At 35.7% G+C, this 24,727-nt stretch overlaps 1 protein-coding gene across 2 annotated transcripts in view; it reads left to right on the top strand.

Annotated features, from left to right (window-relative positions):
• ankrd12 (ankyrin repeat domain 12) overlaps nucleotides 1-24,727 on the top strand; it is a 72,365-nt gene that overhangs the window by 28,260 nt on the left and 19,378 nt on the right. For both annotated transcript variants that reach the window (XM_081375434.1, XM_081375435.1), the window contains exon 2: nucleotides 24,321-24,434. In XM_081375434.1, coding sequence (XP_081231560.1) covers nucleotides 24,375-24,434 — 60 coding nt within the window. In that variant the 5' untranslated portion in view covers nucleotides 24,321-24,374. The remainder of the gene's footprint in view (nucleotides 1-24,320; nucleotides 24,435-24,727) is intronic.

Raw genomic sequence — 24,727 nt, forward strand, 5'->3', positions numbered from 1 at the left:
ACAAAATTCTTGTGGTCTGTAATTTTGAAGTGTTTTAGAATAAACAAAAAGAAAAAATAAGGATGGCACAGAAATATTTCCGCTGTGGTATATTGAATACTGACGTTCAGTTGTGTCACTCTTGAGGTTGTGCTGCGGATGTTGTTGTGTTGATCAGGGATTACGAGCCACAGTTGTGTGGAGCTCTTGTTGTTGTAGTATTTTTATCTTTTTATTTGTTTATTTGATGTATGATTTCAGCAGAAGGTTGGGGGAAGGGGAGCAGATTTACTGGGCCAATGACAGCGGGCCATTTAGACAATGTTGTTTTAGCAGTCGGGCCTGAGACGTGAGCTGTGAGCAGCCTATATCGGTTTTATGAAAGCTTGCAAGGTGTGTATGAGTGTGTTTGCAACTCTCGGTTTCCCTAAAGATGCTCTGAAATCTCTTTTGCTCATTTTTCATTTTGTGTATAATATTCTGTGTGTGATTATGCACTTATACACTGTAAAATAACGTGAGATGGAGAGGATGGGAGTCTCTGTGTGTGTTTGTGTCGGAGGCGTGTTCATGTTTTAGTGTGTGTGTGTTGGTAAATGCCTGAATGGAAAATGCTTTCCTGTAATTGGAAACATGGTGTAGTCATGTGACCTTCAGTAGTAGCCAATCACAGCTTGACTTCACATTTAAAACCGCAATAGAGATCTAATGCTGCCTTTACATGCTATCAGGAATTTCCTACCTCTTTTGAAGGCGTGATTATGAGCTCGTCTCATTCAAGTGCTTTGTTGTCGGAAAGAATGGGAATCATGGAGGACACCAGGTTTATTCTTTCCTATTTATTATGAATATTACAATGACTTTAACCTTTATATTAAAATTATGTTTAGCGTAACATCGTCACCATCCTTTATGCCCTACCCAACCCGGGAACTTGGGTATTAAAATTATCCCGAGCTTCCCATTGGTAAATACAAATTGAGAGGGCGTTCATGTCCAAATTTTAACTAGGAAACTCATATTTACGATAATTCTGATAGCATATGAAGACCCAAACCACTGCAGACAATTAGTTATAATTTTCTTTCAGGATAAACTGAAGAAATCATGTATATTTTACTTGATTATAAAAAAAATTAATTGTTTTTTCCTCAGTCTATTAAAAAACGTACAAACAAATTATTTTGTCTGTTTAGATTAAACTATAAAAGTCATAAACCCGAGTTTTACTCACTTCACAATAAGGTTACTACTTTTTTTATATTAGTTAATGCATTAGTTGTCTTGAACTCATATTCTTTACATCATTAATCTAAGTTAATGTTGTTTATAAACCTACCATTGTTCATTATAATTCATATTTGTTCATCAAGCTTTAATGTTAATTTATACAACTTGTATTATTAGATGTAGAAAAATTTACTTAACCCAGATTAATAAATGCTGAACAAAGTATTAAGTATTGTCTATGCCTTAACTCATTTGAATTAACCTTATTGAAAAGTATTACCGCATTACAATACATATCAATTAGCTAAACTTTAAAATCTGGATCTGGATTTGCAACCCATTTTACTAATGAAGCAGAATTTTCAACATGTAGGAATTACTTGGATCAATGTGAAAATTTTAACATTATTCAATAGCATGCACAGTCTTTTGACAACCTTGGAAAGTTGTTTATGTAAGTTATTTTAATATTACACATTATTTGTTTCTCTATAAATAAGATTACGCATGATATATTCTAATGTCAAATAAAATGTTAACAGCAACCCTGAATGTGTGAATATGTATATTATTATACATGAGTGTTTCAGATTTTCATATACATGTATTTGTAATTTTGAATATGAAACTGAGAACATGTCGTCATTCAAATTTAAAAAAATGTCACATTGTAAAAATTCCCCTCGCAAGTATGACTGGGTCGACGCCTCATTTAGACCCACACACTCTTAGATTAGTGCTTATTCACTACTACTCAACTTCAAAATACACATTTTATAGCATCCACATGTGTGCTGTGAGCGCATGCTGTGTGTAGAAACTCTATTCTTAGCATGTCTGCCCTCCTCTGCAGTCGCTAGTTCAGGTTACTGTGTTCCACGCGGCCCTGTTCACATGCCGTCCAACGTGTGTGTGTGTGTGTGTAGGTTGGTTTACTTAGGTTTAGCTCACTTCTGAAAACAAATTTGTCCCCAAAGTATATCTAACAAACCTCATTTTTGGTGAAGAGCTCATTTACTGATCATAAATATATATAAGGACAGTCAACTCGGATGTTTAAGTCATTGTTTAATTTGATGTTTGATGTTTAAGCTTTGTAATAATGTTTTTAATTCCAGTGGTACTGGTGGATTTCCGCTGGAAATTCGAGTATGTCTTTGTGTCATTACGTCTCATCTGTACACATAAAGAAGGAGTCTCGGCTAGTAGGCTGTGAGTGTGAGGATGTTGGAGGTGGAGATTTATAGCCTAGTAAAATGCAAAAGACTTCGGATTCGGAGTGGCTACAGAAAAAAAAGAGACTGCAACCGGGCTCATGCGAAAACAAGGATAATATCGGAAGGGCATTAAATGTAGTCACGCAATGCTGATGTTGTTAAAGGGATACTCCACTTTTTTTTGGAAATAGGCTCATTTTACAACTCCCCCAGAGTTAAACAGTTGAGTTTTACTGTTTTCGACTCCGGGTCTGGCAGTACCACTTTTAGCATAGCTTAGCATACATCATTGAAGTGGACAAGACCATTAGCATCTCTCTCAAAAAAATGACCAAAGAGTTTAGATATTTTTCCTATTTAAAACTTGACTCTTCTGTAGTTACATCGTGTACTAAGACCGACGGAAAATGTAAAGTTGCGATTTTCTAGGCTGATATGGCTAGGAACTATACTCTCATTCCTGCGTAATAATCAATAAACTTTACTGCCGTACCATGAGTCCAGCAGGCGTAATGATATGACGCAGCGCCTGAAAATAGTCCCCAGCTCGGTAACTTCCAACGTGACCGGGACTAAGTTTGTCTAACCTATTAGACCTATTTTCAGGCGCTGCGTCATATCATTACGCCTGCTGGACTCATGGTACGACAGTAAAGTTTCTTGATTATTACGCAGGAATGAGAGTATAGTTCCTAGCCATATCAGCCTAGAAAATCGCAACTTTACATTTCCGTCGGTCTTAGTACACAATGTAACTACAGAAGAGTCAAGTTTTAAATAGGAAAAATATCGAAACTCTTTGGTCATTTTTTTGAGAGAGATGCTAATGGTCTTGTCCACTTCAATGATGTATGCTAAGCTATGCTAAAAGTGCTACCGCCAGACCCGGAGTTCGGCTGAATGGATTCGAAAACGGTAAAACTCAACTGTTTAACTCTGGGGGAGTTGTAAAATGAGCCTATTTCCAAAAAAAAGTGGAGTATCCCTTTAACATTAACAATTTGAGAACACAAGTATAATTTGCACGATTTGACGTGATATGATCAGCGATCGTTAAGATTTAATTAGCGCGATTTACTGCACTGTTTTTTTTCCCCTTAGTTGGTCAGAACAAAAAGTTGGTGGATGTTACTTACTTGTTTAGATTACATTTTCCAGTGAAAATTCTTATGTTGGTCATACTTCCAAAAAGTATAATCTGTGATTGCGAATGCCAGTATCCACAATCGGATTCCTGACAAACGGAAGTGTATAAAATCATGCAGAGTCACTGATGATTCATTTTATTGATAACACAGCCTATATTTGATCAGAGCTCCTGCTTGTACGTGACATTTTAAAGACGACGCAGAGCAATGCAACGTGAACCGCAACCCTTTCAGATCCAAAACTAAATGATAAGATTACAAAATCCAAAATATAACCCTAAATTTTAAAAATTCATATACATAAAGACTAGCTATTTAATTTAATTATTTCTGACATGTGCAAGCTCACAAAAAAAATCTGTGCATAAAAATAAAAACTAGTTATTCCCAAAGTTTTATAAATCCACAAAACTGCAGATTTTCCATAAAATCAGTGCAAAAATAAAGATAATCTCTGCAGTATGTATGAGTACCAGTGCTTTTTTGTGGAAATTTGATCATATTCTTCCATATTATATCTTTCAAATATACATTCAGTACCATGGTATATTTCAAAGTAGCATGGTATATGATCCCTGTACCATAGTACTACCACTGCAGTGTTTTTATACAGCGACTGACAGCTGCACATTCTCCTCAAAACATTGGATTAATCCGCGCTGTGTTGATAAGTTGATAATTCCACGAATAACTGCAATTGCATATTTCGAACAGAGATGGCGACAAAGATGGAAAAACTACAGACTGCAGCTTTAAATAAAATGACTCGTACTAGGAAGAAAAGCACTCTTTTGCTGCATGTAGTCAGAAGAGCATGAAGCAGAATGATTGTATCTTTCTGTTACAGAAAGCTTTACTGTGTGTCTGCCGGATCCATTACTCGATGTGTTTCCTGATTTTCATTTGTAGCAGCTGTCCGTGACTCATGCACGGGACTTTTAAGAGTGTGTGTCTTTGCAATAACATTCGAGCCGTGCCATTTCAAAGGCCTCTCGCTTTTGCTTTTTTTTACTCCCTGTACGTCCTAGACCTGCAGTGTGGCTGCGTTTAGCATGGTTGGTGTACTAGCATGCTATTCGATTTAGCACAACACCAACTCAGACTGATGGCATGACGTCACACTTTTGTTGCATCTCTTTTCACACAAAAAACACTTTCCATCACTCCAAATGCATCACCAAGCAGATCTTTAGCACTCGGCTGAACTCTGTTGCAACACTTCCTCTGTGAAATGCCAAGCATATCGAGCAATAACGCTGTCCGTTGAACGCTTCAGACCCTGTATATGTGGTGTGCTTGTGTCCATTTGTAAGCCAAAGCATTTTGGGAAGGTCGTTTCTGGGTCTGCCCTTCTAGAAGTGAATATGTTAGTGCTAACAGCAGTAATCATGTTGTTTATTACAGTATTTATAGACGGACAAAAGCCAGCCCCTCCGTAAGTAAACAGAGGCCGCATTACAGAGATTTGCGTGTGCTATGATTGCTTTCACTGTGGTCCTCTGTTCTGTATTCTGTGCAAACCGTGTGCTTTACTGTATCGGACAATAGCTTACAAATCTATTCTGTTCTTTCACGGGAAATGGAAAATTCTGTCTAACACCAGCAATTTCATTTGTCGAGTAATTGTGCAAACTGTGACTTTATACATTATAAAAACACTGCAGTGGTAGTACTATGGTACAGGGATCATATACCATGCTACTTTGAAATATACCATGGTACTGAATGTATATTTGAAAGATATTTACACTGTAAATATGGAAGAATATGATCAAATTTCCACCAAAAAAGCACTGGTACTCATACATACTGCAGAGTTTATCTTTATTTTTGCACTGATTTTATGGAAAATCTGCAGTATTGTGGATTTATAAAACTTTGTGAATAACTAGTTTTTGTTTTTATGCACAGATTTTTTTGTGGGCTTGCACATGTCAGAAATAATTAAAGGAACACTCCACCGTTTTTTGAAATAGGGCTTATTCACCTTCTTTCCTACATTTAGTTAGGTGGGCAAATGCATTTTTGTCTGTGCATGCATTGTTTTAGTTTGACATGGTTGGCGCTAGCTTAGCTTAGCATAATGAATGGAATCCTTTGTTGCCAGCTAGCATGTCCGGAGTAAAAGTGATAAAAAAAATAAATAAAAAAAACCACCTAATTACTTAGTGCATGTACTGAGACACTGCATTTGCCCACCAATCTAAATGTAGGAAAGAAGGTGAATAAGCCCCATTTCAAAAAACGGTGGAGTGTTCCTTTAAATTAAATTGCTAGTCTTTATGTATATGAATTTGTCAAATTTAGGGTTTTATTCTGGATTTTGTAATCTTATCATTTAGTTTTGGATCTGAAAGGGTTGCGGTTCACGTTGCATTGCTCTGCGTCGTCTTTAAAATGTCACGTACAAGCAGGAGCTCTGATAAAATATAGCCTGTGTTATCAATAAAATTAATCATCAGTGACTCTGCATGATTTTATACACTTCCGATTGTCAACAAATTAACCATTTAAAAAGATATTTCCAGTTCACATGCATGCATTGCAAGTTTGCTTTGCATTCTCAGCATTGCTGCAAAGGTCTCCATAGCATATGTTATCTTCTTTTACGTTCACTTTTATCTTTCAGAGCAATAATTTGAGCAGAATCCTGCTGAGCCAGTTAGTTAAAATTAGTTAAACTTCCTTCAGGTATGCCGGAATAAAAGCACATCCGATTTAATGACACAGGCATCTGAAGGAATCTCTATTGCCCTCTTGAGTACTGAGGCCTGTTAACGAATTTGCTAAATAAAATCACTCTTTAATGAATTTTTGTGTTTTTAATATTTTCATTATTAGTTTTTATAAAAGCAATTAATCAAGTAAGGTGTCGCTGTAGTGTACCTATGGGGTCACGTTAAAATGAAGCTGATTATATTAGAAATGCACTACTAGTTTTTCTATTTTTTCTATTGTCTTGTGATGCATTGCAGAGGTTGAATAGCACTGCAGAGCATGCTGAGGAAAGCAGCACCTTTATTATTAAAAAATGGTCCAGGGGTATGAATTTTTTTTCCTATTTGATGAAATAGCAGATGTGAACATAAATGGTTTGGGGATTTTGGACTCTTACGGATAATATGTACCGTGTGTGTGCGGCATCATACAGGCACTCAGAAATTTCACTGTCTATTTCAAAGATTCTTTAGTAGTTATGACAATTCTGCCATTTTATTTGCACTTTTCTTTCCTCACTCTATTAACATGCTCACATTTTTGTCAGTTGGAGTTGATCCAATCAGATTAGCAGATTCTGAAATTCCTGTCAATCTGATTGACTTTTGTTTACATGCATGCATTGCAAAAATAAAAGTGCATATGCAGTACCAAACATGACCTTCAAGTCATATCTAAAATATTTCAGAAGAGCATTTTTAGCAAATATTTAGCAAATAAATGGCCATTTTGTAAGACATTAATTAATATATTGCGCAGATTCATCATAAGATGATGTGAAAATATCACAGCACTATGCATGTGCTCAAGTTTATTTTACTTTATTTTTTTATATAAATCTGATTAATGAAATAGTAGCACAAGTGTTTACATGCTTAATTTGATTGTTTCAGGTCTATACCAGCCCTTCCAATTGAAAATGAAGGCTTACATGAAGGTTTTTCAGTTCGATTCAGCCATCAATCCAATTGCTAATGGATTATTTGGTTGCATGCAGTCGTAGCTACTGATTGGTCCCCATTGACATTCATTGCATAGACAAAAGAGACATTTTTCTAAATATTTTCTTTTGTGTTCCACAGAAGAAATGAAGATGTTTGGAATGGCGAGTGAATGATTAATTTTTCATTATGAGTTTTTGTATCTTATCACAAACTTATTTTTGTTATCCGAAATGTGTCAGAATGCAATTAATTCAACGTGGTTGTAACTGGTGTTGTAGTGGACATTAACGTGAACTAGTAATAAACTAACAAATTAGGTTCGCCCTCAAGACTAAAAACAAACAGTACTGGATATGCATGAAGCATAAGTGATGTCTTTTTATTCAAAATGGTGAAATATGAAGAAAGGTAGTTTTCCATTCTTGCCTTTTGTAAAATTGTGTAACTTGTAAATTAATGCAATCCTCTAAACTTTGAGCAAACATGCAGTTCCCCAAAGCAGCAGTTATCAAATGAATTGTCTTACTTATTGTACCATGACTGTATGTAATGCATACTATCCCTTAGCTGTGCTGCTCAAATGATAAAAACAATATATCGATCGTTCTCTTTCGCATTCATGTTGGCACCGGCAAACTTGTTTCTGGCCTTAAAGGGTTTTAGTTCACCCAAAAATGAAAGTTTTGTCAGTAATTACTCGCCTTCATGTTGTTACACAACGTGAACTCACTCAGAGGCCCACACAGAATATAATGAATAGTTGAATAAAGTCGTTATTTTTGCGCACACAAAGTATTCTCGACGCTTGATGATAAACTTCAGGTTGAGTCACTTGGACTATTTTAACGATTACTTAACTAACTTTTCTGGGATGGCAGATATCGATCACATACTAGCCTATGAAGGAGTGAGACAGCTCTCGGATTTCATCAAAAATATCTTAATTTGTGACCCTGGACCACAAAACTAGTCACATGGGTCAATTTTTGGAAATTGAGATTTATACATAATCTGAAAGCTAAATAATCTTTCCATTGATGTATGGTTTGTTAGGATCTAACAATATTTGGCCGAGATACAACTATTGAACATCTGGAATCTGAGGATGCAAAAAATCGAAACATTGAGAAAATCGCCTTTAAAGTTGTTCATTTATGTTCCTGATTGTGCTGTAATCGCTCACAATAATAAATATTTTATGTATTTACGGTAGGAAACTTACAAAATATCTCTTTACTTAATATCCTAATGATTTTTGGCATAAAAGAAAAATTTATCATTTTGACACACAATGTATTGTTGGCTTTTGCCACAAATACACCCGTGCGACATGTGACTAGTTTTGTGATCCAAGGTCACATTTGTGTTCTGAAGATGAACGAAAGTCTTACGGGGTTTGGAACAACATGAGGGCAATAATTACTGACAGAGTTTTCATTTTTGGGTGAACTATCCCTTTAATGTTCATGGCCACCAAGGAAGTGGCATGCATTGCCTCTGCTCTGATTTGTCTTTGTGTTTCGAGTCCTGGCAGCTTTTGTGACTGTTCAGAGAATATTTGGCTGTTGGTAAACAGTTTACCCTGAAGATTTGATTGCAGTTTTCCTGTTGTTTGTTTAGCGCTGTGCTGCTGGATTACGTTCGGTCTTCAACTGCAGCGTTTTCTGCCTGTCCTTTCGCCGTACTGGAAACATATTTGCACAGATATCAGCGGACAGGACTGATTTACGCTATTAGAACATAAAAAAGCAACATGGAAATATGAATTAATGCAAAAATACAGAGGAAGACGTGTCCAAAATGAGACACGTTGATGCTTACGTTTTTCCCAAAGGAAGCACATGTGGCGGCGCAATGAAAAATAGATCAAATAATGTGTTTTCCTTTAACAAAGGGAGACATTTAGATATTAGTTAGAATACAAGAAATACGTTTTTTGAAATATTCTATCATTTAAATATTATATTTATTAATTATATATAATTTATAGGCATTTAAATTGTGCCGATACTAAAAAAAAATTCATTTTTGAATATTATGTGTTAAATAATGTTCTTAGTCTGATGGCTCAGACAAAAGATAAAAGAGTTTACGTTGAATTAAATGCCAGATACACTTTGTGTAACCAAAAATACCAATAATAACTAAGGAATAAATCATGCAGTTCGCTGGCATAAACGTGTAGTATTCCTGTAGAGCGCAACGTAAACTCATTTATTTAATTAAATCATTGCATTTTGAAGTTTAATAATCACATTAAGACCACGATTCCCGTCTCCAAATTTAAAACGTTTGTTATATTATTTAACACTTCTGGCCTTAAATTTCATAAAACTACTTTTTAAAGACTCGTACACGTGCACCTAAACACGTTTTACACTCGTACAGATCTATTTTAATTCCAAATGCGAGTGAAATGCATGATCCCTGAGTCTGACTTACCACATTAATATTGAATTAAACTGATGTCCAAATATTGGAATAATCCATTTAATAAAATCTTTCCTTTTCCCACTTTTCCAAAGCTGTTTATTTGTCCGTGCCGGGGTCAGGAGGACACACAAAGCCCTGTGCCGTTGTAGACGTGGTGATGCCACACTGGGTGGTTTTGTTGGTCGGGCTGGTGGGAGAATAAATCAAAGCCGTCAGTCGTTCCACTGCCGGTGTCCCAGTGGAGACGGCAGTCCGAGGTCACACGCTGGAGGGTTTCGAGCGCTCTGTTTGTGTTTCCATTCCCTGGCTCTGGCCCCTGCGTGCCTGTTTTTGCCTTCGTCTCGTGTCTCGGTGGCAGGAATAAACCTAGTCATTTGCCTCCCCAAAGTTCACTGAAATAGTTGGCAGTTTGCTTGCAGTGGTACGATCCTCCATGCGTGTACTTTCCAGAATAACCTTGATTGTTGCTTTGTGACTCGGGTGATGTAAACAGAGCGTTGTAATCGTGACTGCGGAGTTCGTTGACGTCTCTTCGTGATGCTAGGCCTGTGGATGTGTGAGGGTTTTCATGATAACACAACTTCAGAGGGAATAAACCCATGAAATATTAATGCTGACGACTACATGGAGTGCACACTAAACAATGAACGCTGTTTCCTGGTGTTGAATTTTTCATTTTTGGGTGAAATCTCAAAACGGATGTTGTTAGACATGGAAGGGGCAGACGACTTTAGTATACAGTACAGGCCAAAAGTTTGGAAACATTACTATTTTTAATGTTTTTGAAAGAAGTTTCTTCTGCTCATCAAGCCTGCATTTATTTGATCAAAAATACAGATTTTTTTTTTAATATTGTGATATATTATTACAATTTAAAATAATTGGTTTTCAATTTATTATACTTTAAATTATCATTTATTCCTGTGATGCAAAGCTGAATTTCCAGCATCATTACTCCAGTCTTCAGTGTCACATGTGACATCCAGTCTATCACACGATCCTTTAGAAATCATTCTAATATTCTGATTTATTATGAGTGTTGGAAACAGTTCTGCTGCCTAATATATTTGATGAATAAAAGGTTAAAAAGAACTGCATTTATTCAAAATAAAAAAATATTTTCTAATGATATCATATAAATCTTCTTTACTATCACTTTTTATCAATTTAACACACCCTTGCTGAATAAAAGTATTGATTTATTTCAAAAAAAGATAGAAAAAAATTACTGACCCCAAATTACTGACCAGTAGTTACAAAAGATTTCTATTTTTAAAAAAATTGCTTTTTTTATTTTATTTTTAATTTATTTTTTTACTTTTTATTCATCAAAGTATCCTAAAAAAGTATCACAGGTTATGAAAAAATATTACGCAGCAGAACTGTCTCCAACTTTGATAATGAATCATCATATTAGAATGATTTCTAAAGGATCATGTGATAGACTGGAGTAATGATCCTGAAAATTCAGCTTTGCATCACAGAAATAAATGATAATTTAAAGTATAATAAACTGAAAACCAATTATTTTAAATTGTAATAATATATCACAATATTAAATTTTTTTTCTGTATTTTTGACCAAATAAATGCAGGCTTGATGAGCCGAAGAAACTTCTTTCAAAAACATTAAAAACAGTAATAGCCTATTTCCAAACCTTTGGCCTGTACTGTAGGTTTGCTTTGGGAAAGTAAAACCTCTTCAGTGCACATTATTTCAATTGCAGGATAATAACGTGCGCTGCCTTTGTAAACAACTTTGTTGTTAATTATGGTAAATTGTTGACTGGTTATGTGTTTGAGAGTCATAAATGTTGATTTTATTATTGCATGCACAGTGTGAAGCCCTTTTACATCAATTTGATATAATTAAGGCACATATTTACAGGTGATCCTTGAATTAATGATTTTACCTGTCATCATTTGGTCATTAGGGTGCACTGTTAGGCCTTTATATTTATAATTTAATGTAAAAAATTCAGCTAAATGGAATCAGATTCAGATCTATAGACTACTCAAATGATAAAGGTCTAAATTATCGGCACTAATGCATTAATAATGTGCCATGCATGCATGTGAGTGAGACTTCTGGGTTATGCAAGGTAAAACGGTGTAGGAGAATCCACATATAGGCTATGAAATTGTAACGTTTACTAATAATTAAAAGTGTTAACATTGGCTATATCGAGATCATATAAAAAGCTGAGTTGAACTCATTGGCTTATTTCTAAATGGGTTTGGTTTGAGCATGATTTAAACTGGTTTTCAAAAGCTTATAGTCCCGTTATATCTTGTTCGCTGAGAGTGAAACTTCAGAGACGGATGGATTATTGGGTTTAAGAGGCTGTGTGTCACGGTTGTAAGCTGAAACACTGAGCGCAGGAAATCTTGTGGTGTAGTTGTAACACATTTGTCCCACACTGATGATGCACACACACGGACACTGCAGCTCTTTTCTCCTCACCGCCTCTTTTTTTCTCAGAGAGAGTGACTCAGCTGGTTTTTACTCGGTCCCACTGGGTGTCAGGTGTCGTGGAAATGTTCTTTCCCAGGAGCCTCTGCTCTGTGTTCATCTGTTCGCATCACGAGTCTATCGGGGAAGGTATTGTTTAGGTCTGTGGGTCTCTGCTGATTTGCTTTTCATCCAGAAGAGACCCGGCCGCCAGTATCAGATGCTCTCTAATTGTTGACTCTCTCGTTTGTTGCTTTGATTGCAGAACAAATGTAAAGACGAAGCTTGGTTTGATATGTAAACGCCTCCTTGTTCTTTAGGCTCTTTAGATTGTGTTGATGCAAAAACATACGCAGACTCATGGTTTACTGTAGCTGTAAAGCAACAGTGGAGATGTTTCGGTCAACTCAAATGTGACTTCAGGGGTGTCCATGGTTAACCGATTAACCGATTAACCGTTAAAAATTGCGTAACCGAGTGAAACATTTTGCTCGGTTAAGTGGCGTCAATGGTGTGCATTGAATTTAGTTGTAATACATTTTTGCACCGCCAGAGACCGCTAGACCAGTTTTCTAATATGAAGCGGGCAAAGAAAGCGCGCGTCCGAGAATGAAGGCTGTGCGCGAGCCAGAAACAAATATAGTCAGTCAGTATCCGCGCCACTGATCGCAGCACAATAATATCTGTCTGCAGAGCCGCAGAGCCACAGCTTTACACCAGCAGTTTTACCCCGCGCATGCGCAGTTTCATCACAACAGTTTTACCCGCAGAGTCCGTTTACCGTTACATTAACCCATACAATTTGTATTATGCATTTCCTAAACATGTACTTGCTAATCAAACACTTTATATGAACAAACTACTAATCTATAAAACACAATCGGTCTTCCGACCTTTTACTGTGTTGATATGCGCGAGGGAGAGAGAGCAATACAGCGCTCGTGTTGTTTGAAGGCGGTGAGAGTGCGCGCGCGCGCGGCCGGGGCTCTCTCACTGTTTGTTCTTATGCGCCCTGTCCACTGATCTAAATAATTAGTTGTTACGACGACTTATTTGTTCCCTCGTTTTAATAAATCGTGGACACGTTGCACTATTTCCCTCCCTCATTTTGATTTAACGTGGCCAAAAACAGTTTGATACTATTAATTAGTGAATGCTAAAGACCTATATTTTGTGAATTGGTGAATATTCAGGTGAATTATTTCGTGGCCACGAATTAATAATAATTATTAAACTGTTTTTCGTCCCTGTGAAGATAGCTCTTCAGTGAAGGCCGACTACAGCTTTTTATTCCTTTTTTTTTTGTGAATTGGTGAATATTTATCAGTATCAGGTGAATTGTTGTGGCCACGAATTAATAATACCTCAGCACGTTTTACAAGCCCCTTCTCGATCGCAGCAGCAACGAGCACTTTGATCACTTGATTTAAAAAACAAAACATTTCAGCGCTAGATCGCCTAAAAAAAAAAAAAAAACGAACGAAATGAATGCTCTGCTAGTTAACTGAAGATGTTTTGTTTATTTGTATTGGTATTCATGCCGCGAGATGTTTCAAAAGTGGTGACAATATCGACCTTAGAAAATAGTGGTGGGGACATGTCCCACCCGCAAATTTTGCCTATATCTCGGGGTTGCGGCGCGCACACTATGGTTAACCGAGTATTAACCGCTAAGGGCCTCGGTTAACGGTTAATGAAAAACTTGAAAACGTGCAGCCCTAACTTCAATACAGCTGTGTGTAAAATGTATAGTTGTTATTATTTTGGGAAATTATTATTCAGATGTTTTAGTAAAAATATAGGCAGATAAATGCTTTTTACTAAAGTCTTTAATGCAAGTTAGTGCACATAAATGTACCTCAAAGAACCAGCGCTGCTGATCATTTTGATTATTAAGGCGAGACACTAAAGGTGAATAGGGTAAGATTTCCAGTTGATTACCTACATTAAGATGAGAAAGTTTTCTGTAATTTAATGTTTAAATATGCAAATTAGGCAATATGTAATTAAATATGCGCTAATTTGTATATATTTTAAAAAACGAAATCTGACTATTGGATAAAGCCAGATTAAAAATTATCATTGTGTTCACATATTAGATGGGGAAAATATTACAGAGGGATTTATGGATATCTACTTTTGTTATCCTGTAAATACTGTCAATAGCCTTAAAAAAATGATTTTCGCCATGTTTTTTGGAATAAAATGTTATATAAATCAGGCTAGGAATAATATATTTACAAATCCCTCTGTAAATGTCTTCATAATATAACTAGGTACAAGACTGGAAAGATTGGTGTATATCGGTGCTACTGAAGTGGAGATTTCAGACTTGGAGTGTGAGAGAAAGGTCATTTTGAGAAAACTCATTATCATCAGCCAATGAGATTGCGCATTCAGCCCTTTTACTTTCGCGATTGGTTGCTGATAAAAAGGAAATTACCATATTTGGATCCGACAGCATTGTACAGTGAAGAGAGAGCTTTCCAGCGGTGCGTGTGATGACAGAGAGCAGACAGAGATCGCGGATCGGCGGGATGATTTACAACGACAACTTTTGTTGAATTTACGCGAAATCTACAGACGCAAACCGACGAAGTTTAATAAAATAAAGACCTAAATGTGTATTTCGGACTTTTTTTTCACCACAGTCTGAAAGAAGACATGTTATTGAAAACAAATATCCAAAAATCTAAAAATTGACCAGTAAAAAAAAAAAAACGTTTTTGCCTGCCGTGTCTCGCCTTAAATATTATTTATTGATTTATTGATTTATTTTATAGTATTAGTGTCCACACTAGCGAACAATAAAGTTCTGTTTATTTTAAGTGCACTGCAGTTTTGTTTTTTGTCGCTTTAAAACAGGATGGTTCTGATTGGCTGTCAATGAAAAAATAATGTTGTCAAAAATATCGATACATATCTATACTGGAATATCTTAAACTTATCCTTTTCTGTATTGATACACCGATACCAGCTGGGCATTCTCACTCTCTTCTCTCCCCGACGGCGACACGCCCGACCCGCCTCCGCTCACTCACTCGTCTCATTCGCTCCGGATGAACGGTGTTGGTGTTGACCTAAATTTTGGCAAGGGGTACTTTTTGTGTACAACCCCTTTTGTGTACAAGGGGTACAAATTATGTATTGTCAGGGAACTACACTAACCTTTTCCACTGGTGGCACTTGCGCTACTAACTTTTTCAGTTACTGGCGCAAAACATGATTTGGTCGCACAAATTATTTATAGTAAGCGGCTCTGGATAATAATAAACAATAATGAAACTGTATTACAGATGTGCTTTTTATTTTACTTGCCATCTTTTAAACCACATGCCTTCTTGTTTTTGTTTTCTTTAACATTGGTTGGGATAGATTTTCTCCTAAATGGATTTCAACATGCTATGGTTGGCACAGGGCAGACTCCTGAACTCTTAAGTAGTGATGCACCGATGTGAAAATTGTGGTCGATACCGATAATAACCGATATTAATATTGCTGTTATGGCATAAAACAGTAAAAAACAAAAAAAAAACAAAAAAAAAAAACAGGAACACTGTGTACAATTGAGATAGGCTACTTAATTTATTATTCCAATGGCAAAAATATTGTATCACGATTTTTTTCAGGAAAATCACAATTCACGATTTTATCACAATTCTTTTTTATGTTGGTTTTACTATTTTGCGACTGAGCATTACAGCCAAAACTTACGTCCATATTTTAAAAACAAAGCCTTGGGTAACAAAACATATATAAAAAAATGGCAGACAGGGACGAAGATAAAAATATTTGTCATTATTTTCTTTGTTATTAAATATTAAGATCAAAGATGCACATTACACATACACAACTTAATATACAAATTAAATAAACAGTGTTTTATGTTTTCAGCTTCAGTAGGTGTATTTAACAGTAGCATTGAAGACAGTAATTAAATGAACAAATATGAAAATAAAACAAAATAGATTTCACTGTATAAATTATACATTGATACTTATTAAAGCTACTTCAGTCAAGAGCAGTGAGTGATTTACTCTTTGTTGTTTTATTAACATTAAAGGAATAGTTCTCCTAAAAATTCAAATTGTCATAATTTACTCTCTCAAGTTGTTTTAAACTCAAATGAGTTTCTTTCTTCTGTTGAAAATATAAGTTATTTGGAAGAATGTGGGTAACCAAACAGTTGATGTACCCCAGTGACTTAGTATATTTTTCTCCTTTGGAAGTCAATGGGGACCAGCTACTGGATAGCCACATTCTTCAAAATATTAATATTAGAAAAATATTAGAAAATATTAGAAGGAAATTAATACAGGTTTGGAACAACATTAGAGTGCGTAAATGATTTTTGGGTGAACTATCCCTTTAAGGACAAGCGGCAGCGTGTTTACTATTGCTACTGTCTCTTTAAGAGTTGCGCGCGACGCGTCTAATATACACGCATTTGACAAGCAGATTTACTCAATTTTCTCAAGTTTGCTTTCACTTTAGACATAACCGACTTTGTTTATCTAAACCTTGTGTGTATTTAACAGTATAAGCACAATAAAAGACTCGAAAGATAACTTAGTCCAGTATCCAGGCGCTGGTAGACAGGCTTTTAGTGCATGTGAGCTTCACATGTACGCGCTGAGGGAGGAACGCACATATGAAGGACTAAAAATGACAGAACGAAAAATAAATAAATAAATAAATAAAAGTAGAAATAAATAAATAAATGCAGAAATAATAGTAAAAATAAACACATTTTGGTAATATAAATGGCTATTTCTGTATTTTTACATGTATTTATTTATTTATTTATTTATGCATTTCTATATGTATTTATTTATGTATTTATACATTTATTTATATATTTATGTATTTATATATTTATTTATTTATATATGTATTTATTTATACATTTATTTATTCCTACATTTATTTATTTCTGTATTTCCACATTTCTACATTTATTTATTTCTGTATTTCCACATTTCTACATTTATTAAGTGTGCTTGCTGAAAGCGCACACTTATTGTTCTTCTTAAGTTTTCTTATTATTATTATTATTATTATTATTATTATTATTCCCGGGAGAAAAATTTTGGCCAGCTCCTGCGCCTAGGCCCTTTGAGACAGAGACACCGTTCCAACTTTAAAACGTTCGGTCAGTACCGGTGTAAGTTGCTCGCGAAGATGACATCACAAGTCCATGTCGTTCGTCCGCCATAGTGGATTGAACAGAAAGCGAAACTAAAGTTTCACAGGTCACAAATTTGGTCCGAACTTCACGAAACTGGACGTACATGATCCTTGGGCTAAGCCTCACAAAAGTTACTAGAAGGATTTTTGATTTTTGGAAGCGTTTGCCCGTCACAGCCAAACGAAATCGGCGGCGTAGTCGCCAAAACAGGAAGTAGTTCATATTTCAGGAACGCTGTCACGTATCGAAACCAAACTTTGTACATTAACTCGATACTCCAATGTGAGGATGTACAAGATCTGAATTGTTTTAATTTTTTTTTATTTCAGGCTAATTGACAAACCCATTTACCTATGTCTAGGTTTCAACTCAGACTTTTAGTGTTAATGCATTTAGACAGTAGGTGGCACTGTTGTATTACATTTCACAGAGCTGCCAAGTCAGTGTATAGACTGCATTAGTTTTTACTAGGTTTGCCTTAATAAATGCAGGGCCTGAATTTCGTTTTTTAAACTGGGAGGGAATTCCACCGCTTACATGGGTCACATGGGGGGGATCTAAAGGTTATTAGCCTATGCATCATACATTCGGTCTTCTTCGCTAACCGAACAATTAATTGTCTGTGGCTGTGTTTGTGCGCGCGGGAAATATGCTGCGCATAACAACAGAAAACAAGGAGAAACGTGCAGTTACATGCTCAAACAATCAACAACGTCTCTCTAGATGTGTAAAAACAAGTGGAAAGCGCGAGCGCGCCGCTCTCTCCTTTCCACAAGCGCTTGCTGTCCCGTGGCGTCTGTCGTTGCTATGCAACCGTGAACTCCGATCGCCATGATGACAAGGAAGTATCAGCAAAAGATTAATAGATTTCTAGCCCTTGCATTAGCTTTACTCATGGCCGTAGCCAGCTATGATTTCACCGAGGTCCGGACCTCGGTAATTTTTTTTTGTATTCAAAAATAAAATTTCAAGCTCTCTGAATGATTAATTAGCCGTTTAAACCACGTCACATGTGTGTTTGCAATTCATGTTGCTGCGAGAATGTAGAACAGTGAACGGGGCTTGAGAGCGTGCGTGAGGTGCTTACAACAAAGTAGTTTTTGACGCGTTCGACTCGAGTTCGAATCCGCCTTTTGCCGAACTCGCTCTTCTCCCTTTTCCCAATACACATGAGATGTAAAATGTATAGCCTAACATAAAGGTCTCTAGCGTTATATTTTGCCAACGAACTAAAATCGAAACCGTGATATGGTTTTGTGCTTTGTAAAACAGCACAAGACTTTAAGTATCCTATATAGGCATTATGTTTGTGCTGCGTGATTTAAAGAAAAGTGCGCACTTTGCTCACGCGATCAAAGAGTTTATTTCTTGCAAGTGAAGAAGACATTAGGACAAAAGTATTGTAATTTTCCTATAGTGTAATGTAAAATATACTTTTGAAATATTCATTTTCATTTAATACAGTACGTTTATAGGCTATTTTATGTCATAGGAATAATTATATAAATCATTATTATATTATTATACTAATTGTTTGGCGTCCTAAAACACCAGTGATAATTTAATGTAGACTGAGACTCTATATCATAAATAAAAAATATGTTTGAGCCCTCTTTAATGTCTAGGTACAAGTCAATGCTTTTTCTTTGTGCACAGTTCATGGGTTGAAGCCATTTTTTTACAGTCTATGGTTGTAGCCCGTTGAAGCTCTTAATTTTGAGCTCTCAAAGTGCACCAGACTGATGCATTTAACTTTAAAATGTACAAAATGTTCTTGCGGGGGAGCATGTCCCCGAACCCCCCTAGAGGGACAGAGGTTTACCCAACATAGTTTTAAAAATCCTATGGGAAAGAACGATAATTTATTAACTTTACTCCAGCATTGTACAACAAAGTTCCTTTTAATGTCCTAAAATGTACTTGGACAAACTATACATTTGGCCTGCCTTAGGGGGGGCCTACAAGACATTGTGCCCAGGGGCCTCTGAATTCTTAATCCGGCCCTGCACCTCACCCCAGACCTCACTAATTTTCAAACCCTGGTTACGGCCTTGGCTTTACTACTAGATATATTTATGGAGATGAAAAATAATAAGGCGCCCTGTACAGCTATGATCAGCCAGGGTTTCCGCGGGGCATTAAAAAGCATTTTGCTTATTCATGTAAATGTAAATGCGCAATCCCCACATTCCCGCACCGAAATTCAAGCCCTGAAATGGCAGCGGGATGTGTAACTCTAGCATATGGCGCATATGTCATATAAAGTTAGGCAAGGCCAAACAGCGTTATCCATGTTTTGCGATTGCATCGCTAGAGTAAGCTAGTGAAACTGATAGCGTTCTTCATTTAATTACAATATGAGGACTGACGGTAGGCTATAAAAATCAGCGTTTCTGTGTAGGTGATGACAACCATCTTGACAGCAGCAATCAAAGCATCGCTAATTACGGTTGACCTTAATTTGAGATAGTAAATTTGTTCCTAATCAAAGGGAACACTCAACCACAGAACAGCTGGGTAAGTTTTGTATTGGCTTATTGGATACAGTAAATGAAGACTGTCATCACCTACACAGAAACGCTGATTTTTATAGCCTACCGTCAGTCCTCATGTTGTAATTAAATGAAGAACGCTATCAGTTTCACTATTAGCTTACTCTAGCGATGCAATCAACAACATGGATAACGCTGTTTGGCCTTGCCTAACTTTATATGCACAATCTTGAAAAAAGTACTATTGTTGAAATTCTCACATCAAGCAAACTTCAACGCACCCTTATCCACTACCTGCTAACGTTAGTGAACCGCACCAGAGCAAGCACACTTTGCAGTTCCTCCGGAAATGCACTTTTCTAGTTTATTTCTGTATTTCCACGTCTACATTTATTTTTCCCTGCGCATGTATGCTAATTGACCAATGGCTAACCACGCCCCCTCCACTCACTCAGTCAACATTCGGTAACAGGGGCTATGGCAGCTGTCAGTAGGATACATTTCACAGGAGGCAATTGATGATTTTTTGGAGACAGAAAGATTATATATCATCTCGATGTCACCAAAAGGGCCTTAAATATGCATCGGAGGGTTATATTAATAATTTTATTGTTGAGAAGGTCGATAAGCTTCAGCTCCAGAACAAAGATTTACAGTTCACAGTGTAAACGTTATAGTTTGGTGCTATTTCGCTTCAAATGCTCGCTTTATACGCGCGTCCTATTCGCTTTGGATTCAAAATGTTCAAGCGTCGAACTAGACGCGGATACGCGCGAATTTGACGCTCTATTCGCGTTTGGTGGGAGCGCAGAAGAACAGGCTGCGATGTCAAGATTGCATTGCTGGAATGTGTGTGTGTGTGTGTGTGTGTGTGTGTGTGTCAGAGAGCGGGCGCCGGGGCGCGATCGAACAGTGGAAACATAAAAACATACTCCATTTTGTTCATACAGGACATAATTAAAACTGCAAAGTGTTTAGCCTACTTATATTTGTGTAAAACACAACATTGTGCTTTTGTCAAACTGTAAACTCTTGTCAAACTGTAACCTACAACTGTCACCCAACCAAAATCACACACACACACGCTGTTTTAAAGCCAAAATGACAAGAAAAAAACATAAAAACGAATGAAAACTGATAACCGCAATGCATTGCAATGGACGAGGAAGCAGAGAACGTCCAAGTGTATTGGGTTAGCTATGCGTACTGTGATTGGCTCATCGCGTTTGGGGGCGTGGTTAGCCATTGGTCAATTAGCATACATGCGCAGGGAAAAATAAATGTAGAAATGTGGAAATACAGAAATAAATAAAAGTAGAAATGTGGAAATACAGAAATAAATAAATGTAGAAATGTGGAAATACAGAAATAAATAAATGTATAAATAAATACATATATAGATATATAAATAAATAAATATATAAATACATAAATATATAAATAAATGTATAAATACATAAATAAATACATATAGAAATGCATAAATAAATAAATAAATACATGTAAAAATACAGAAATAGCCATTTATATTACCAAAATGTATTTATTTTTACTATTATTTCTGCATTTATTTATTTATTTCTACTTTTATTTATTTATTTATTTATTTTTCGTTCTGTCATTTTTAGTCCTTCATACGCACACGTTAGAACACGTTAAAATATAAAACGTTAAATATTAAATGTAAACTATAGCCCGTCAATTTTCATTTTACAATTATCTTCTCTCTCTGTGTGTGCGCGCGTCCGTGTTTGTGTGAGAAAGAGAGAGCCGCTCGCGCACCACTGATACAATGGTAGGCTACGTTTTAATCTAAGTAACGGTCACGGGGCTGAAGTTAACTTGATGTTTTGAATGCTCAGAGGTAGAGCACGTTACAAAACGTATTCCTTAAATACACATTTCTGTTTTAATAAATGCTCATAGTAAATCATAGCATATTGCCTAAAACATCAGTGATACATTTGCGACCCATTAAAAATTAGGGTCGCAATAGCATTTCAAAAGGTCGCATATGCGACCATTTTGGTCGCAGTGTAGTTCCCTGATTGTGCATCATTTTAGTCATTCCTGCACTAATATATATGAATATATAATATATATAATATATGAAAGTGGCGCTCATATAAAGCCACCTCTCAAAACGGCTTGCGAGTACCAAATTGACTTATTGTTTCGTGGCTTATTGCGTTTTAACGGTCAGATACATAAAATGTCTGTCTTGCCGAGTATTCCGGTAAATATAGTTTACCTATAGAGAAAACGCATGTTGTGTAACAGTATATTGGATCCGTGCATAAGCTCTTAAAGTGACAGCAGCCTAATAAACCTGCTGGCGTCTGTCATGTTAATCAAACAACAAAAGATGAGAGAAAATCACTCACGGCTCTTGACTGAATATTTTTGTAGCTTTAATTGTAAGCATTAATCTACATTTAAATTTTTGCGAAGAAGACTATCCAGTGTTATTGTACATTTGATTACTTTAATTTCTGTACTAGGCCTATTTCTTACCTGAATATTGATTGACGGTTGTATGTTGCGAATAATGTGTGATTTGTGTTGTATACATGCTGCTCTTAACTAATTGGCCTTGTGGGATCAATAAAGTTGATTGAATTGAATTGAATTGAATTGAATTGAATTGAATTGAATTGAATTGAATTGACCCACCTGAAAAACTTAAAACCCTGTTTATTTCATGTCTCTTTTTTATTGTTTTTATTTTTAGCTATCATTTGCAATATGTTTTTGTTACTTTTCATTACTGACTGTTTACTTACAGCATAGGGAGGCTTTATTTGAATTGTTAAACTAAATTTACAAGCTAAATTATCAAAAAATTACGAGATAATAACAAAAAATGATCTGTATTATGATGCATCTGGCAGTTTAACCCTAACCCTAGCCATGGTATATGCAGATGTTAACCATACAGTACCTGTGCTGTGGTATCACCATCTGATGGTACCGCCACACTAGTTGTAATCTCTGTCAGTCGTTTTTGATTATGTATCACACACACACGAGCTGTAATCAGTCAAGGATTGAAGCAGACTTGAACATAAGTCCTGTTCCCACTGGATGACCTCTGAAGCAGGAAAATAAAGCTCACATGCTCCACACACACACACACACCCGTCTCATTAGACTTTTCCTGAATATTATTTTTGTTCAAGCAGCCAGGATGTTTGTTTATTGGTCACGTTTAAGAACCAATCAGAACCCTTAGAATGTGTTTTTAGGAAGGTTTCTTGCATTTCCTGTGGCCTTTCGTGCTTTCGGTGCACTTTGAATTGACATGTCAAACAGGGTCGAGAACTGCCAAACTATTCCTGACTTGTCTTAACAATTTCAGATCTGAGACTTTCGGAGATGAATGATTGTTGTCGTCCCACAGTTGTTTTCCATACCCAGAGGTTTACGCTGACAGATTGCGTTTTAAATGTATTTTTGGACCCGAAGCTTTTGAAAGGGAGTCTCTCTAGTTTCGTGAAGAGATTGTCTCCTCTCTGCTGTCAAGAGTTGAGTTTTGGGGTTTTTTTCTTCCAGTTCCTGAGATTTATGCTTTAGTGCCTTGTGGGGAAATTTTGATTCTTGTTCCATTAGCAGTTTTGCATTGTAATAATACTCAAAATGATCATATTCACTATATTCTATATTAGTGATATTCTATATTTACACTATAAAACTATATTCAGTAATAATCATAATGCTGATGATTATTATTCGACCTGCACATGCTCAGTATTTTCTTGTATACAAATTGAATTAGAATTGTTGGCTGACTTATTTTATTTTTTTTCTTCCAGTTCCTGAGATTTATGCTTTAGTGTCTTGTGGGAAAATTTGTATTCTTGTTCCATTAGCAGTTTTGCATTAATACTCAAAATTATCATATTCACTACTAAAACTATATTCAGTAATAATCATAATGCTGATGATTATTATTCGACCTGCACATGCTCAGTATTTTCTTGTATGCAAATTAGAACTTATTTTAGACAACAATTAATTTTATTTCTTTCAAAATGTCTTTATATTTACAAATTACTACTAAATTGGTCACTGAAAAAAACACTGACACTGAAATATGTTTTTCGCACTTTTGTCAGTTAAATGAAGGTTCAAGAGAATTAACAAATCTTGATTTTATTGCATTTTACAAAATTGGAAATTGAGTTTTATTTTGTTTTATTATTTTATATTATTTTTAGTTTATCTATGGCTCCATATTCACACTAAATCTCCAATCTGGAATTGCACATATATCAAATATAGAAGATGCATTGATTATTTTCTAATTGGATACTTTTGAATCTTAGTAAATTATGAAGTAAGTCTTAATATAATTTAGTTCCAGTATCCGATGCTGGTTATTAAACAACCGTAACATTGGATGATATTTTATGTTCACCAGTGTCATAAGTTCATTTTTGTATTCATATTTAGTCGAATGTTTCGTCACTGAAATGCATTGTTGTATCAGTTCTAATCTGCATCATATGTTTGTGTTTCAGGCCCATGATGAAATCTGTGAGCCGTAGCTGCCACAGCTAGTCATAAGATGCACCATGGCCAAACCAGGATCGGACCGAGATGGAGCCATGGTGGAGAAGACAGCGGGGAAGAAGGTGAGTCGGATCATTCCGGAATATTCTGTCCAGTACCTTTTTAGCTCTGTTAAAAGATTTATAAATAGCTTAAAAAAGTTGTTATATAAAAATATTTATATTATTATTATTATTATTGCAACAACATTTTATAATAATAATTATTTATATTAGTTGGAGTAGTAGTAGTAAAAAATAATAATAAAATTATATATATATATATATATATATATATATATATATATATATATATATATATATATATATATATATATATATATATATATATATAATTTATTTATTTATTTATTTGT

Source organism: Scardinius erythrophthalmus (genome assembly GCF_964197995.2).
Source record: "Scardinius erythrophthalmus genome assembly, chromosome: 9".
Lineage (NCBI taxonomy): Eukaryota > Metazoa > Chordata > Actinopteri > Cypriniformes > Leuciscidae > Scardinius > Scardinius erythrophthalmus.